The sequence below is a fragment of the Phascolarctos cinereus genome, unplaced genomic scaffold, assembly GCF_003287225.1.
Source record: "Phascolarctos cinereus isolate Bilbo 61053 unplaced genomic scaffold, phaCin_HiC Scaffold_4;HRSCAF=312, whole genome shotgun sequence".
Lineage (NCBI taxonomy): Eukaryota > Metazoa > Chordata > Mammalia > Diprotodontia > Phascolarctidae > Phascolarctos > Phascolarctos cinereus.
Genome location: NW_027555847.1, coordinates 617,340,030 through 617,355,074, shown reverse-complemented (window position 1 = coordinate 617,355,074; position 15,045 = coordinate 617,340,030). Strand labels below are relative to the sequence as shown.

Below are 15,045 nucleotides of genomic sequence, written 5' to 3'. Positions count from 1 at the left end.
GGTGGCCTGTATGGGGAAACTGCCTAACCCCAAGTTCTTCTCCAGCCAAGACTGGAAGGTATGTAAGCCTCCCCTCCCTCCTTTCTTGCTCTGCAGTTGGGGTCTCTCCCAAGCACCAACGCTTAGAGTGCTTTTCTGGCAGACAGTTACAAGGCTGTCTCTCACTCGGCCTGATGCTCTCAGGCTCTTGGTCCACTGGGTTGGTACAAGGCCATGGACCTGGGTACACCTTTGCAGCATAGAGGACAAGGACGGATGCCTTATCCAGCAGAAGTGTATGTTAATTTCCTTGTGCTAGGGAATCGAGGAAAACTGCAGTTGCTTTTTGGTTCCCTGAGGCTTACTTACTCCCTTCCCGCTGCACCTCTGAATCTTCCTTCATGGAGGTTACAGGGAAAGTTAGAACAGCTAAAAATGTCTTGGCATAAGATACAAATTCCCAAAATCAAAGGCTTTCTTATCACAATGACCTTGCTGTGATGGATGAGCAATTAAAATGCTTGCTAGTAACAGTTTAGCAAGTATTAATAAATAAGAGAAAAGCAACAGCAATAAGTATACCTGCTCTGCTTCTGCCTCATCACTTCCTTGCCTCATCACATTCTGATTAGAACCATGAGTTTCCTATATGTAATACTTACAATCAAAACTTGCCCATACTTTCAGGTATTTGCGTCAATAACATCACAAATATTCCCATCCATATAAGGTTGGTTGGTGTTATGCAGTCATATCTAAGCAAATGAAGTTCTTCTCCTGAGGACTCTTAGACCTTAAATTACCACTTATCCAAGTGTTAGCAGTAGTTAATATCTGAAAAAGGAGAGAACACAGAGAAATCACAGGATCTGACTCTGGATATGAAAGGGTAACAAACCAGCCCCAGTGGATGGCTCCCAGGATAGCATCTCATCCATGTGGAGCACGAAGCAAGTTTGTGGAATCTGATAGTAAACAGAGTATAGCCAGCTTCTCTTATCAGTAAATGTTTCTGTTATGAATGGCAATTAGATATTGTCCCAAAGCATTTTCTTGACACCCCACCACAGAAACTTGCCCATTGGAGGAGGAGGAAAATCTGATGAGTGTTGGGATACCTGGGATATTTAGATGGGGGTGGGTGGGAGGGAAGGATAAGGAAGTTCTTCCCAGAAGGCTCAACCTCAACTTGCCATCCCCCCCTCCCCAATGTGTTTTAATTTCCCAACCATGCTAAACAGATCTTTTGGCCTTCCTTCTTCCCCAACCCCCCAAGTAATAATGAAATTAGGCAGAGACTTCTTCCTAGTGTTAAGGTGGGCATGTTTGTTATACATACCGAAGGCTGTATAGCATATATGTATACCAAAGGGTGTAGGCTGAAAACCAAAATGACGTTATACATTGCGCTACCCTGCCAGCACCTGGGAGTGCCTGAAAATTGTAAGCTCTTAGGTTGCCAGACTATGCCTGTTTAGTTTATGTTGACTCAGTTACATACTTGAATGTTGCTTCTACAAGATAGATCAAAGTCAATGAGTACTGCAGGTGTGGTAGGAAGCTTTGCTTTTCTTAGATATATTCCTATGATACATAATAGTTCCCTGGATCTCTCTTGACTTATAAAGGCAAGGCTTCCTCAAGAGGCACCAAGGTGTAGTATAAATAAACCAGGATTTGGAGTCAGATGATATTTATTATCTGGGTGACTTAATTCAAGTCATGAGCACTGGATTTAGAGTCAATAGACCTGGGCTCTAATCCTGACTCTGCCACTACCTGTGTGATGTCGATCAAGACTCTTGATTTCTCTGTGCTTCAGTTTCCTCATCTGTAAAATGGGGGAGGTGAATAATCTCAGAGACCATCTACAGCAACCTCTACGTTTTACAAATGAGGAAACTGGGGCCCAGAGAGATCAAACATCATGATCAAGGCCACAAAGACAGCAAACATCATGTGGAAGACATGTACGCGAGCCACTGATTCCAGATCAGATTCTTTGTAACCTAGGACAAACAATAACTTTCTCTGGGTTTCCTCATCTGTAAAAAGAGAAGGTTGGACTAGATCAGGGGTTTTTAACCTTTTGGTCTGAACCTTCTGAAGTCTGGTGAATCCTATTGACCCCTTCTCAGAATAATGTTAAATGCATAACATAAAAGACATGGGACTATATTGAACCAACCATATAAAAAGAAAGTTATCAATTTTCTAAAAATGCACTACCCCTAGGTTATATACTTTTCACTTCATCTGGCTGACACCCTGTGCCTCAGTTTCCTTATCTGTAAAATGAGAAGTGTTGGACCAGATCATCTCTAAAGTCCCTTCTAGCTCTGAATCTATGAACAGGTACCATGTAGTTAAGTGACAGCAACCTGAAAATGCGATGGGGGCGGGAAAAAAGAGAGAACCTTGCTGCTTTCCTTCACACAGTACCTGTCTAGGACCTTACTCTTTCCCCAAGCCAGCCACAGTCCTGGCGTCCAACATGCTTCCTCGGTGCGACGGGTCATTGCAGAATTCCCCTGCCTTAGAGGTGGAAATTCAGAGGAATTGCATTGGAGGAATCCAAAACAATGAGCGCAGGGTGGGTGGGATTTTTGACATCTCTGTCCAGAGTGTGCAATGGGAAAACACTCTGGGTGCGCCCGCCTTTAGTGGCAGCTTCCAGGATTGCTCCGGGAAGGGACAGGGATGGCTCACAGCCTGTCCCCAGACAGCTGCCGCCCCATGCGCGCAGGCCAGTCAGTGGCTTTATTTATTTTTCTTTTTTTTTCTTTCTTCCACCTCCTTCTCTCCTCCGCCCCGCGCAGACTTTCTTTCCACCCCCTTCTCCACACTTCTGGATCACTGAAAGAGTTAACCACCTCCCTTTTCCCCTTCCACCTTTCCCCCCCCTCCCTCCCCTACCCCCCTGTTCCTAAAAAAGAAAAGCTCAAAGTTTGGTCACGGGCAGGGAGTGAGATCAAAGCGGAGGCAATACTTCCTGTTGTAGGAGGCTCTGTATATAAGTGCCTGGGTAATGTTGGGGGGATGTCAGCACCATCCAGGAGGAGACGCGAGTGAGCGAGCGAGCGCTCCCTCCCTCCGCTGTCTGTCTGCCTTCCCAGCTCCCGGGGTTTCCCTAGAGACCACAATGAACAAGTTCCTCTGCTGCACGCTTGTGGTAAGTCCAGCAACTGAGGGAGGATCCAGGCTGTAGCTGCCTGAGATTCAGGGGACGGCGTGTCCCCTTCCCTGCACCGGTCGCCCCGGGCTTTGGGGCAGAGAGGGTTTGGGCCAGGCTTGTACACTGGATTTACAGGGTCATAGAGCCAGAATCACGGCATCATCGATTTTCTTTCTCATTCCCCATGACATCGAACTTCGGGAAATACAGAAGCTGAAAAAGTTGCTTCCCTAGGGATCCTTAACCTGGGGTGCATGAGCTTATTTTCTTAAATAGTTTGATAACTTCATTTCAGTATAATTGGTTTCCTATATAATCTTACATATTTTATCTTATGCGTTTAAAATCTTGATTCTGAGGAATCCATGGGTGTCACAAGATTGCCAGTGGGGGCCATGACACAAAGCAAGTTTAGAACATGAAAGACTTTTAAAGTCCTTTTCACATTTTTGTTTCTTAACCAAAATGATTCTTTCACCTACCTTTCTTTCTTGCACTCAAGCTTTATGGCCTCCCTTTGTCACATGTATCCTATGTCCTGATTAATAAGGCCACGATGTCTTATATTAAGTATATTCTTTACCTACATCTGCTTATAGCCCAGGAGAGCTAGCACAAGGTTGAAGGCAAGACTTTGTAGTGAAAAGCTAGCTGCACTGAAGCCTTGAAAACTGCCTTTGAATCCCATCTTGTGTAAGCCATTTCATCTTAGTTTTCCCATCTGTGAAATGGGGATATCAAACTTGTGGTACTTAATTTGCTGAGTTGTTCTAAGCAGCTTTTGTAAATATTAAAGCACTCCATAAATGTCTGTATTAGAACAATTATTTTTAGAGATTATTATTAGGCAATAGCTTGAACGTTTGCATCAATAAATGTAACTTTCCATTTCATTCAAACTGGAGCTGGTTTGTTTCATATATTGCACCATGGGAAAGATTGTGCAAACAGACTGGTATGCAGTGGGGGAACTGTTAAATTTGTAATCAGAAGTCTGTGTTTAAATCTCAACCCTGCCATGCTACCTGAGTGTTCTTGGGGCAAATCACTCTGGGCCTCGATTTCCTCATCTGTAAAATGATGGCGATGGAGTAGATAACTCTTAGTTGCCTTTTCAACTTTAAACCTATGAGCCTGTGATGATAAGATACTTAATAACTGTGGAATTGTCTAATAATCAGAGCTTTCATTTTTTAAAAATTATATAATTTCATCAATAACATACAGAGGAATATATTGTATGTGTTAAGTACACTTGGACTTATTCATTGTTAAGTGCTGTGCAATATTGTACAGGATTCGATTTTCACTTCCAGTATGAGTCCTTCTACAGCTATTAAAATAATTTCCCCAACCATGATAATAGCACTCACAAATAAGTAATTATACAAGCACTGACTTAGTCTTATGTTTTCCTGATGTCTAACGTCCACCTAGATATGAAGTAGACCTTCACTGCTACATAAAGCTACAAAAACAAATATTTAAACCACAGGAGGGTTTTGGACTTGTTGAGATGGCTACATAAATTATAACCTCTAGCCCACAAAGAGTGAATGGCAGCTTATGTAGGCTTCCAGGAAGTTTCTGGGATATGGAAAGCATAAAAAAAAAATAACAAAATTATGAAAGAAAGTCAAATTGGTCACCAGGCTGTAAACAATTACTTAATTCTTATCTAGTGCCAGATGCCTGTTATTTCTGTATGTTTCAGGCTAGTATAAGTGTTCTGGTAGTATAGTCCTATCCCCTAGCCCATATTACAGACTAAAAACTTTCAAGAATGTAATACCGAGGTAACAGGCACTATAGTAGTGGGAGGTAGGTGTAGATGCAGTTATATACATGCATAAATGATACTTTGCTTTGGATGATAAATTATATGATCAAAACAAAAGAAATTATATCATGCTGAATATAGATAGCATTCCAGATTAGAAAATGTTTATTTTTTAATCCATAAAACAAGAAGGTTTGATCAAATGGCCTTTAGGATCCCTTCCAGCTCTGACTCTACAATCTTTTATTTTCTGAAGTTCAATTTCTCATTTTGGTGAAAAAAAAAGAATGTCTACTTTGTGCTTACACATCCATCCCTGGGTGTAAGTAGTTGTTAAGCACCCACTATGTGCAAGGCACTGTTAGGTGATTTGAGAAGAGATACAAAGCTGTATAAAACATGACCCTCATCCTAGTACTAAAACTATATAATCTTAGAGAATTGACTGACCTTCAGAGGTGAAGTGACTTGCCTAATTAGAATAGCTTATGGGACTTGAAGCTGGGAAGGTCTGAATTAAAATCATGACTCAGCTATATGACATTGGATAAGTCATAGCCTCTCAGCTTTAATTTCCTTATCTGTAAAATAGGGATAATAACAGTATGTACCTCATAGGGTTGTTGTAAGGACCAAATGATTTAATATATGTAAAAGTACTGGGCAGCTAAGTAGCACAGTGGATACAGTACTGTGCCTAAAGTCGGGAAAATTCATCTTCCTGAGTTCAGCTCTAGCCTCAGACACTAATTGCAAGTGACTTAACCCTGTTTGCCTCAGTTTCCTCATCTGTAAAATGAGATGGAGAAGGAAATGGTAAACCACTCCAGTATCTTTACCCAGAAAACCCTAAATGGAGTTATGAAGAGTCAGATACGATTGAACAACAAAGCTGAAACTGAGCATTATGAATAGGTTGTTTGGGTCAGAGAAATTAAATTAAAAACAGTAAATATGTATTAAGTGTCTATTATGTGCAAGGCACTTTGAGTGCAAAAAGAGATCGAGTCTAACATTTGAAAGATATGGCTTAGGAGACAATTTTTCACTCTGGCATTGCTGAAGAAGCCCATCATGCTGATACATATATGGAAACGGCAAGCGTATTCACCAATCACTGGTTAAATTTCACATGAGTGTGCAGGCTTGTCATTCAGTCTGCATAGAAAAGGCATAAGGACCTAAACAAGTATGATCAGGGCAGATTTTAGGCAGCAAAGCAGGAAGTAGAAGAGAATGGCATGAGTAAAGATACAGATGTGGGAGAGGTACTCTTGGGAAAGTGTGAGAAGACCTCAGAAGGCATTGGACCCAACCCACCTCTCCCATTTTGCAGATTAGGAAACAGAGGTTTTTAGTGACTTGACTGAGGTCACATATATATTCAGTGTCAGAGATGAGATTCAAATCTAGTTCCTTTAATTACCAATACATCTTTCTTTCCACTGAACTGGTTTGGCTAAAGTTCAGGACGCATGTGAGGCAATGATGGCAAAGGAGTAATATGGCTTCCCTGCAGGGTTAATCATTGGCTTGTAGAGTTTGTCTTCCCTGGACATACTGCTAACAATGGCAGATCATGTCCTACATGTTTGAATGTGAAATTGGTTGTTTGATTTCTACTATCCTAATCTACAACTAAGTTTGAGCTAGTTGATGGGAGGTAAAAGGCTTGACTTTTACCAGGTACCAGTGGCATCCATTGAACCCTCCGAATTAACCTTTGTGTTTGCCTCATGAACTCATGATCACAGGGTTTCTATGCATGTGATGTTTTTCTCTGGGTTGCCTCTCTGATGTAGGCAGTAAAGATGGTGCCACCCTTTGGGGATTTTTGGTTTATTTGTATGGTTGGATTCATTTATTTGCTTATTTTTTTTGAGAGAGAACATAGAAATGTGTGGACAAAGTACATGTAAAAATCGATTATATACCTGTATCTACCACCTTCCAGGCATTTTTTTCATTGTAATACAGACTTTAAATTCACTAGTTCAGCTAAAACCACAGCAGCCAAACATCATTAGCTGAAGAATTAAACTTTCTTGCCAAGATGTTCAACCCAGTTAGTGCTAGTAAGCAGCCGTACCAAAGACATCAGCTAATATTCTTGTAGTTGTACAGATATTTAGCCTGCTGGGTTTTGCTTTCAGCTACCCTTAACCCCCTGCCTGCTTTCCTCCCTTGCTGAAAGCATTCTAAAAAAGGCATTTTTTTTTTAGTATCCCATTATCCAAGAGCAGTTTATCAAATCATAGAACCTCTGTGTTGGAAGTATAGCAGATGTCAACAGAGTCTCTCTTTTTTTGCATTCAAAATAACCTTGCATAGATAATGAGCTTAATGATGTATCAGAGACTTTCTCATCACTGGAGGTGTTCAAATAGAAATTGATCATAGAGCTAGCATTTATACATAGCTTTAAGGTTTACAAAAGAAAAAAAATATACACACACATTCTTCTTTGATCCTTATAACATTTCTGAGGGAAGGGTACTATTATAAGCATCGTCTTTTAACATATGGGAAAACTGAGGCTAAGCTAGATTAAGTGACTTGCCCAGGGTCATACAACCAATAGATGTCTGAGGTGGAATTCACACTCCTGTCTCCCTGACTCAAAGGCCAGCCCTCTAACTAGCCATTATCCTACCTAATTGCCCATAGCCAAAGGTAAGGGAAAAATTCGTTGTGTTAGGGAAAGCCGTTAATTTCAAGACCAGAACTCTTACTGCACTTTTCTTTAGCTAGCTAGTCAAAATTTAAAGAGAAAGGAAAGTGTGTGTATGCATAAGTGTGCACATGTGCACACATGTAATATATGCATACATATAATATGTGCACACATACACATGCATATATTTATATGTACACATGTATTTACAATATACAGGAGTATGTATGTATAATTATATGTGTGTGTGTGTGTGTGTGTTTATGGATATGGACATGCATTATATCATACACACATATACACGTTTGGGTTAATCTAGGCTTCACCTGTTCATACTGGATAGGTCCTTATGCCTTTTCTGTGCAACCTGAATGACAAGCCTGCATACTTGTGTGAAATTTAACATACTAGGCTCTTCCATATATGTTTCAGCATGATGGGTTTCTTTGGAATTGCTAGAGTGAGAAATTGCCATTATCTTTCAAATGTTAAGCTAAGTCTCTTTCTTTTTTGTACTCAGAGTGCCTTGCACATGAAAGGCACTTAATAACTATTTACTGTTTTTAATTTAATTTAATTTAACCTGCCCATGCTATAATATCCTACATTATTAACCCCATTGTATAGAGAACTTAAGAGAGAACCAGTCAGTAATCAGGTTCCCACAGTCCATTAATGCATTCATCAAGCATTGATAAGGTATATACTTACTTGAGAGTCAGTGTGTCGTAATGAAGGGGATATTGGTCTCTGAGTGGAGAAGACTTGGGTTTTAGCCCTGACTGTATGACCCTGAGGAAAGTAACTCACTGGACCTCTCCTGAGTTACAAAAAAGGTAAGAGTGTACATTGATAGAGGAAATTCATTAGTGGGAGCTTCCCACATGTATGAAATCAAAAGCCTGACAGAGGGAAAAGAAATTTGTATGTGCAGAGCTCTGGAAAAGACAGAAAGAGAAATATGGCAAGTTCTCTAAACAAAGAGTTGAGACAGACTTAGAAGCTGAAGACCAGTGACTTAGTTGCCTTCTCATAAGAAAAATAAATCATAACTTCCACAGTCTGATGTGAGGGCCTGTTCTTTCAGATGAGAAAACAGAGAAGTGACATTTTTCAGGCCTCACAATGGGTCTTTGACATACTTTAAAATAAACGACTACTAATTAGCTGTACATGTGTGAGCACATCATCCTTCTGGGTCTCAGTTTCCTCATCTGCAAAATGAGGAGGTTGGACCCAATCACCTATAAGGCCTCTTTTAGCTCTAACGTTCTACAGTTCCCTACCTCAAGCACCATCTCTTAGGTCTTTCTTGTCAAAAGATAGCACCAACGATTCTGGTGACTCCTGACTTCACTCCTGCTGTCAATCTAGGCCTGTTTTTAATTACCTTCCCTTTGGAAGGTCATTTGAGAGAGGCTTCCAGGGTCACTGTCTGGTCTAAGTAATGCTATTTCTTCCCTCCAGGGAATAGCTCCATATGAGAAATGTCAATCTTATGGAATTAATAAAGTAAGAAATGGATTCAGTATACAGTATCTGGAGACTCAATTACGGAATTCTGTGGTACCCTTAGGTAGTGGCACTGCCAATTACAGAGTCCATGTGCTGACAGGTCAGTCAGAAAAAAAAAATAGTTGCATTATTGAAAAGATGCCTGTTAGGTACAGGTCCATATATTGAACTCTATTTTCCCATTGACTTGCATTTTAAAACATTAGAGATGTGTTCCTAAAGGAGAAATTATAATTTAACATAAGCAGGGCATTACTCAAGCACCATTGATGATGTTTTACTTCATTGGCAACTTTTCAGGAACCATCCTTGCTACCTATGCAGAGATATATAGACTTCTATATTGTAGATTTAGCTAACGAGAAGATGGCACATAATAAAAATAACAATGATGATTGTGATGATGATAAAGTTTATACCACACTTTCTTCACAACAACTGTGTAAGGGAACTTTACAACTCACATTTATATAATTAGTCATTTAAAATTTACACAGACTGCTCATAACTCTGTAAGATACGGCAGTAAAAGTAGTGTTTTCCTCATTTAATGAATGGAGAGATTGAGACTCTGAGAAGTTGTGACTTACCCAAGGTCAGTAAGCAGCAACAAGCATTATTTATATACGTACTCTGTGTCAGACTCTGTACTAAGTGCTGAGGTTACAAAGAGAGGCAAAGATGAGATCTGTCCCCTCAAGGAGCTAATATTTTAAAAGGGAAAACAACATATTAAAAACTATGTGAGGTTATATAGCCAATCCTGTAGGCAGGACCCAGACTCAAGTCTTCTGACACCAAGACCAGTGCTCATTCTTCTCTGCCACACTAGTTATTTCAATGCCCAAACTAATGGACTGTCAACCAGGAAACCAACATCTTGTTCCTACTTCTTTTAGTGCATACATTAAAACAAAACCGGTTTATACTATAATCCGTCTTCCAGCCGTAAACCATTATCCTGTGATCTGTCACCATTCTTTAAGATTGCACCTCTGGGAAGATGGTAAAGACAACAGAAACCTATATCATGACTAGGCCAAACCACTCTCCTTCCTTGTCCCTTGGTTTTTATCAACAAAGGAGGAATGGAACTGCTGTCTTGCTGTTGATACTGCTGCACGCTGATGTTGTAAGAGTCCATAAAGGCCTTGGCGATGGCTTCCAAGCCAGTACAAACTCCAGCGTTAATCAGTTTGGGTTAAAACACAATGGCCCACAATTGCAAGAGGTAGTTTCAATACCAGCAACATCTGTGAACTATCTATGGAAAAAAAATGAAGCTAGGTATGGTAAACTTGAAATAGATACAAGTATGGTATTTTTACATGACCTGTAATTAGCTTTTGGAACTGGCTGACAGAATATTTTGGGGGCAAGAAGCACAGAAAGCTTAAAAAAAAAGTTAGACATTCTTTGGGATAAGAATATCTGTACAAAGTATTAGTAAACCACATGCACTAATGAGCCCACTTTACTACATACTTGAACACTGATGATTAATGCTGCAGTGCCTTAACTTGTGAACAGACATGCTCAAGAATTTGTTACTTTTTACTTTTTTTTTACTGAGGAGACATGCTCAAATGTTTTGTTTTGGTTTTTTTATATATAGCATTTTGTAAGGTTACATAACTGGCTAGGTGAACTATAGCTCCCTGCCCCCACTGTAATCCAGCCAAACTCTCAGCAGCACCTGAATCACTCAGACTATCAGTACATAGTGATTGTAGGGGAAATGACCCCACTTTCAGAGTAAGGATGTTGCCATTTTTCTAAAAATCTTCATCTACTATTGAGGTTAACTTATCAAGTCTCTTTATTACTTATTTGAGATTACTTTTTCCAAAAATAATAATTCTCAAGACTTTTAACGAGTTTCCAATAGCTTTCAAATGATGTTATTTAATTTAAAAGTAAAATAATTTTATTTTAAAATCTAAATTTTATTTTAAAAATAAAAGAATAGTTTCATCTGGATTCCCATTGCACAGTGGCAACATCTTCTATAAGATCCTCTCAAATATTGACACGGAGATATTTGTATAAGACCTCCAAAGTAGGAAAACAAATGACAAGATACATTTAAAATTAAAAACAGACACTGGTGCAACCATTTTTTCCCCTTTGCTGTCTTAGTAAAGTCAATTTTATTCTCTGGCCTCTGATCCAAAACCTCAAAGCCTTTGCCATAAAATATTCCTTTCTTGCTTAAAAAATGCTTTCTTTTATTCTCAGAAAGTCCTATCATAACACATTCTTGAAAGGATTTTTAAAATTTTGATTCAATAAGAAAAAGTCTATGGGAGACTCAGATTCTAGTTACAGTTTTGCCACCAACTAACCATGGGCCCTTGGATGACAAGTCACTTAAACCCTTCATAGCTTCAGTTTTCTCATCTGTAAAAGGAAGGGATTAGAATAAAAGCTCTCTAATGTCAAAACAACATTTAAGATCGAATTATCTGAATTTTAATGGGAAAAGGTATACATTCTATTTCATGGTAAAGGGCAAAAATGATTAATGAGGTTTGTTTTTCTTTGAACAATTCTCCCATAAGAGCACAGAAAATGAAAGAGGTTTTGTTGCATTTGGCATGATTTCTGCCAACTGCAAAAAAGGGAGTAAAAATTTCTGATGCAACTCTTGGTGGAAAACTTCTGAAACTATGGCCATGCTTTGTACAACCCAACATGATTTATTATCATCACATCTTATTTACTAAAATCTAAAATTTACTATTCTGAATTGAGGCCATTATTCATGTTTTGTTGTAAGTAGTCACACTCACAGAATAATGCATGAAGCAGTCTATAAGTCAGGAAGATTTGAGTTCAAATCCTGCCTCAGACTTACTAGCTATGTGACCTTAGCAAGTCACTTGACTCCTATCTGCCTCAGTTTCCTCATCCATATAGTAGGACTAATAATAGTACCTATCTCCTAAGGGTTATTGTGAGGCTAAAATGAGATAGCATTTGGAAACACTTTGCAGATTTAAAAGTACAATTTATTGTTATTATTACCATGGTCTTAAATTTAGATTTAGAAGAGGTTCTAGATAGCATTAGTTCTTGTTTAAGGTCTTGGAGGTAGTAAATTTAATCAGGATTTGAACGAGCTTTTTGACTCCAGATCCAATATATCCTTTATAATAGAAGGCACTTTTTTTTTGGTGGGGGGGAAGACATTTGGGGGTAAGTGACTTGCCCAGAGTCACACAACTAGTAAGTGTTATGTGTCTGAGGCCAGATTTGAACTCAGGTCCTCCAGGGCTGGTGCTCTATCCACTGCACCACCTAGCTGCCCCCAAGAAGGCACTTTTTGTTGTTGTTTTAATCTTTTTTGTGATCTAGACCTGAGATTTTAGCCAAATAAGGAACTCAAAATGTGGAAATACTCTTCACCAATGAATTTTCCAATTCCTGGACAATGGAGCCTAAAGATTCAGCTGAGGCAAGAGGTTAACAGAGTTGTCCATGCTCACACAGGTGGTATATATCAGTCAATCAATTTATTAAATGTGTTCTATGTGCCAAGCACTGTGCTAAGTGATAGGATACAAAAAAAAGGCAAAAGATAGTTCCTGCCTTCAAGGAGGGCAGGACCTGAATTCTGGCATAACTGTCTCTAAAGCCAATCCTCTATTCACCTTGTCACGCTGGTGATAGGATAATATAATGTATATACAATGTAATTCATATGTATATATAAACACATATAATATGCATATGAATATATACCTGAATAATTTAATATGCATTTAGCATATTAATAGTAATATAGAATGATGAGGGGAAGTGTCTTGAAATCAGTCTAGAAAATTAATTTGGAACCATTTTGTATTAAATGCCAGAGGCAGGGTACAAAAATATGTATGTATATGCATATATGTATTTAAATGTATCTGTGTATCCATCTATACATACAGATTTGCACACCTCTATTATACATATATGTCTGCATGTCTATATATATGATAAATGTGTATGATTTTCATACTGCACTCTATTAGCAGACAATTTTAAAACATTCCTCTAAGTACTTCTTCACAGTTATAATTATGGTTATTAGCAGTCTCCTTAGAGTTATTAGGTAGAATTTCTTGAGTTGCATATAATATTTATAGAAATACTTGACAACTTCACTTTGCTTTTTAAAAGTAATCATTCAGTATTCAGATATGGCAAGCAAGATGTTAGGACAAGCATTAACAATTAGACACACTTCACAGATATTTGAGATCTCTCTAAATGCCCCAGCTTCCTTGGTAGTTTTTTTTTCTTTGATCCCCAAAGGGGAAAAAAAATTCAACCAGACTTCAGTCCAACAGACCAAGAAGAAAATATAAGCCTTGTTTTATGGTTACTGACAATGATTCAAAAATTATCTTTATGGGGGTGAGGGATTATAAATGAAATAATTGAAAATCTTCAATTTGGGTACATAAAAGTAACTTTAGTCTCCTTTCCCATGAAGTATATTGCCAGAGCTAATAACAAAAAAAATTGTGCTGATGGATTTGAGCCTCTATCCTCCTCTATTACTTATCCTCTTAATGATCAATGAACAATTCCAGATCCTAAAGTGAGATGAAGTCAATCCAATTTGGCAAGCATCAAGTGAGCATCTATTATTTACTATGTAGTGTGCTAGGATCTGGGATATGTAACCAAAGTCCATTGGTATGAGATTCTCTCCTCATTGGTGGAGATCAATGCCCTGCACCAGCACAAAGGGCAGAGTGGAGTAAGAGCTAGAGGCAAGAGAATGCTTCGGTTTCTTTGAGTCTCTTCAATTTCATTGACTCTTTTGAGACTTTTTAGGCTCTGTGGGTGCTTTAGATGCTTCTGGCTTCCACCTTCTAGAGAGAAGACGGAAGATGCCAACCTCACTTCATATTAATAAAGGAAAACACTCTGGGAAGAAGCCAACATGATGAGACTGCCAGCTTCTCTCATGTTGACTTCTTCCCAACTTAACTGTCCTCAAGAATCTTACACAGGGGTATATACATAGGCATATGCAAAGATGGGAAAAAATAAAATATATGCAATATATCCAAAACAATTGTGTAGTAAAATGCTGAGGGGCTACTAGATGGCACAAGGGATAGAGTTCTGGGCCTGAAGTCAAGAAGATTCATTTTCCTGAGTTCAAAACTGACCTCAGACAGGCCCTGTGCAGGTCATGCAACCCTGTTGGCCTCAATTTCCTCATCTGTAAAATGAGCTGGAGAAGGAAATAGCAAACCACTCCTACATGTTTGCCAAGAAAACCCCAAATAGAGTCACAAAGAGTTGAACACAACTGAAATGACTAGAGAGCAAAAAAGTGCTAACAGGGTAAGTAAAACCTCTTTTAGGAGATAATCCTTGAACTGAGTCATAAATGAAGCTGGGAATTCTAAGAGGCAGAGGTGAAGAGGCATCCTAGACATGGGAATAACCAGTGCAAAGGCACCATTTTGGAAGGTGGGATGTCTTGAGCAGAGAAGAGCAAGTAAGGCATTTTGGCTGGAATATAGAATGATGAGGGGAAATGACTTGAAATCAGTCTAGAAAGTTAATTAGGAGCCATCTTGTAAAGGGCCTTAAATGCCAGAGGCAGATAGGTGATGTAATAAATAGAATCTTGGACTTTGAGTCAGAAATCCAGCATTAGAAATTTCCTGTGTAAACGTGGGTAGGTCACTTAAAACTTCAGTTTACTAATCTACAAAGTGAGGTGAATAATAGTACCTATCTCCCAAGGCTGTTGTGAGGATAAAACAAAATAATATTTTTATAGTACTCTAAAGCTCTTAAAGTACTATATAAATGTTAACTGTTGTTATTTTTGTCCTAGTGGCCATAGGGAGCCATTGAAGTTTCTTCAAATGCTCAGCATTGTGCTTTACTAATATTAATTAGGAAATCGTG

General features: G+C 38.8%; 1 protein-coding gene across 1 annotated transcript in view; it reads left to right on the top strand.

Moving 5' to 3' along the window:
* Positions 1-2,918: 2,918 nt before the first annotated feature.
* The window catches only part of TNFRSF11B (TNF receptor superfamily member 11b), a 46,183-nt gene continuing 34,056 nt past the window's right edge, over positions 2,919-15,045 (top strand). Inside the window, 2 exon segments of the mRNA XM_020975545.2 lie at positions 2,919-3,048; positions 3,050-3,151. Of these exon segments, the coding sequence (XP_020831204.1) occupies positions 3,019-3,048; positions 3,050-3,151 (132 nt within the window). The 5' untranslated portion in view covers positions 2,919-3,018.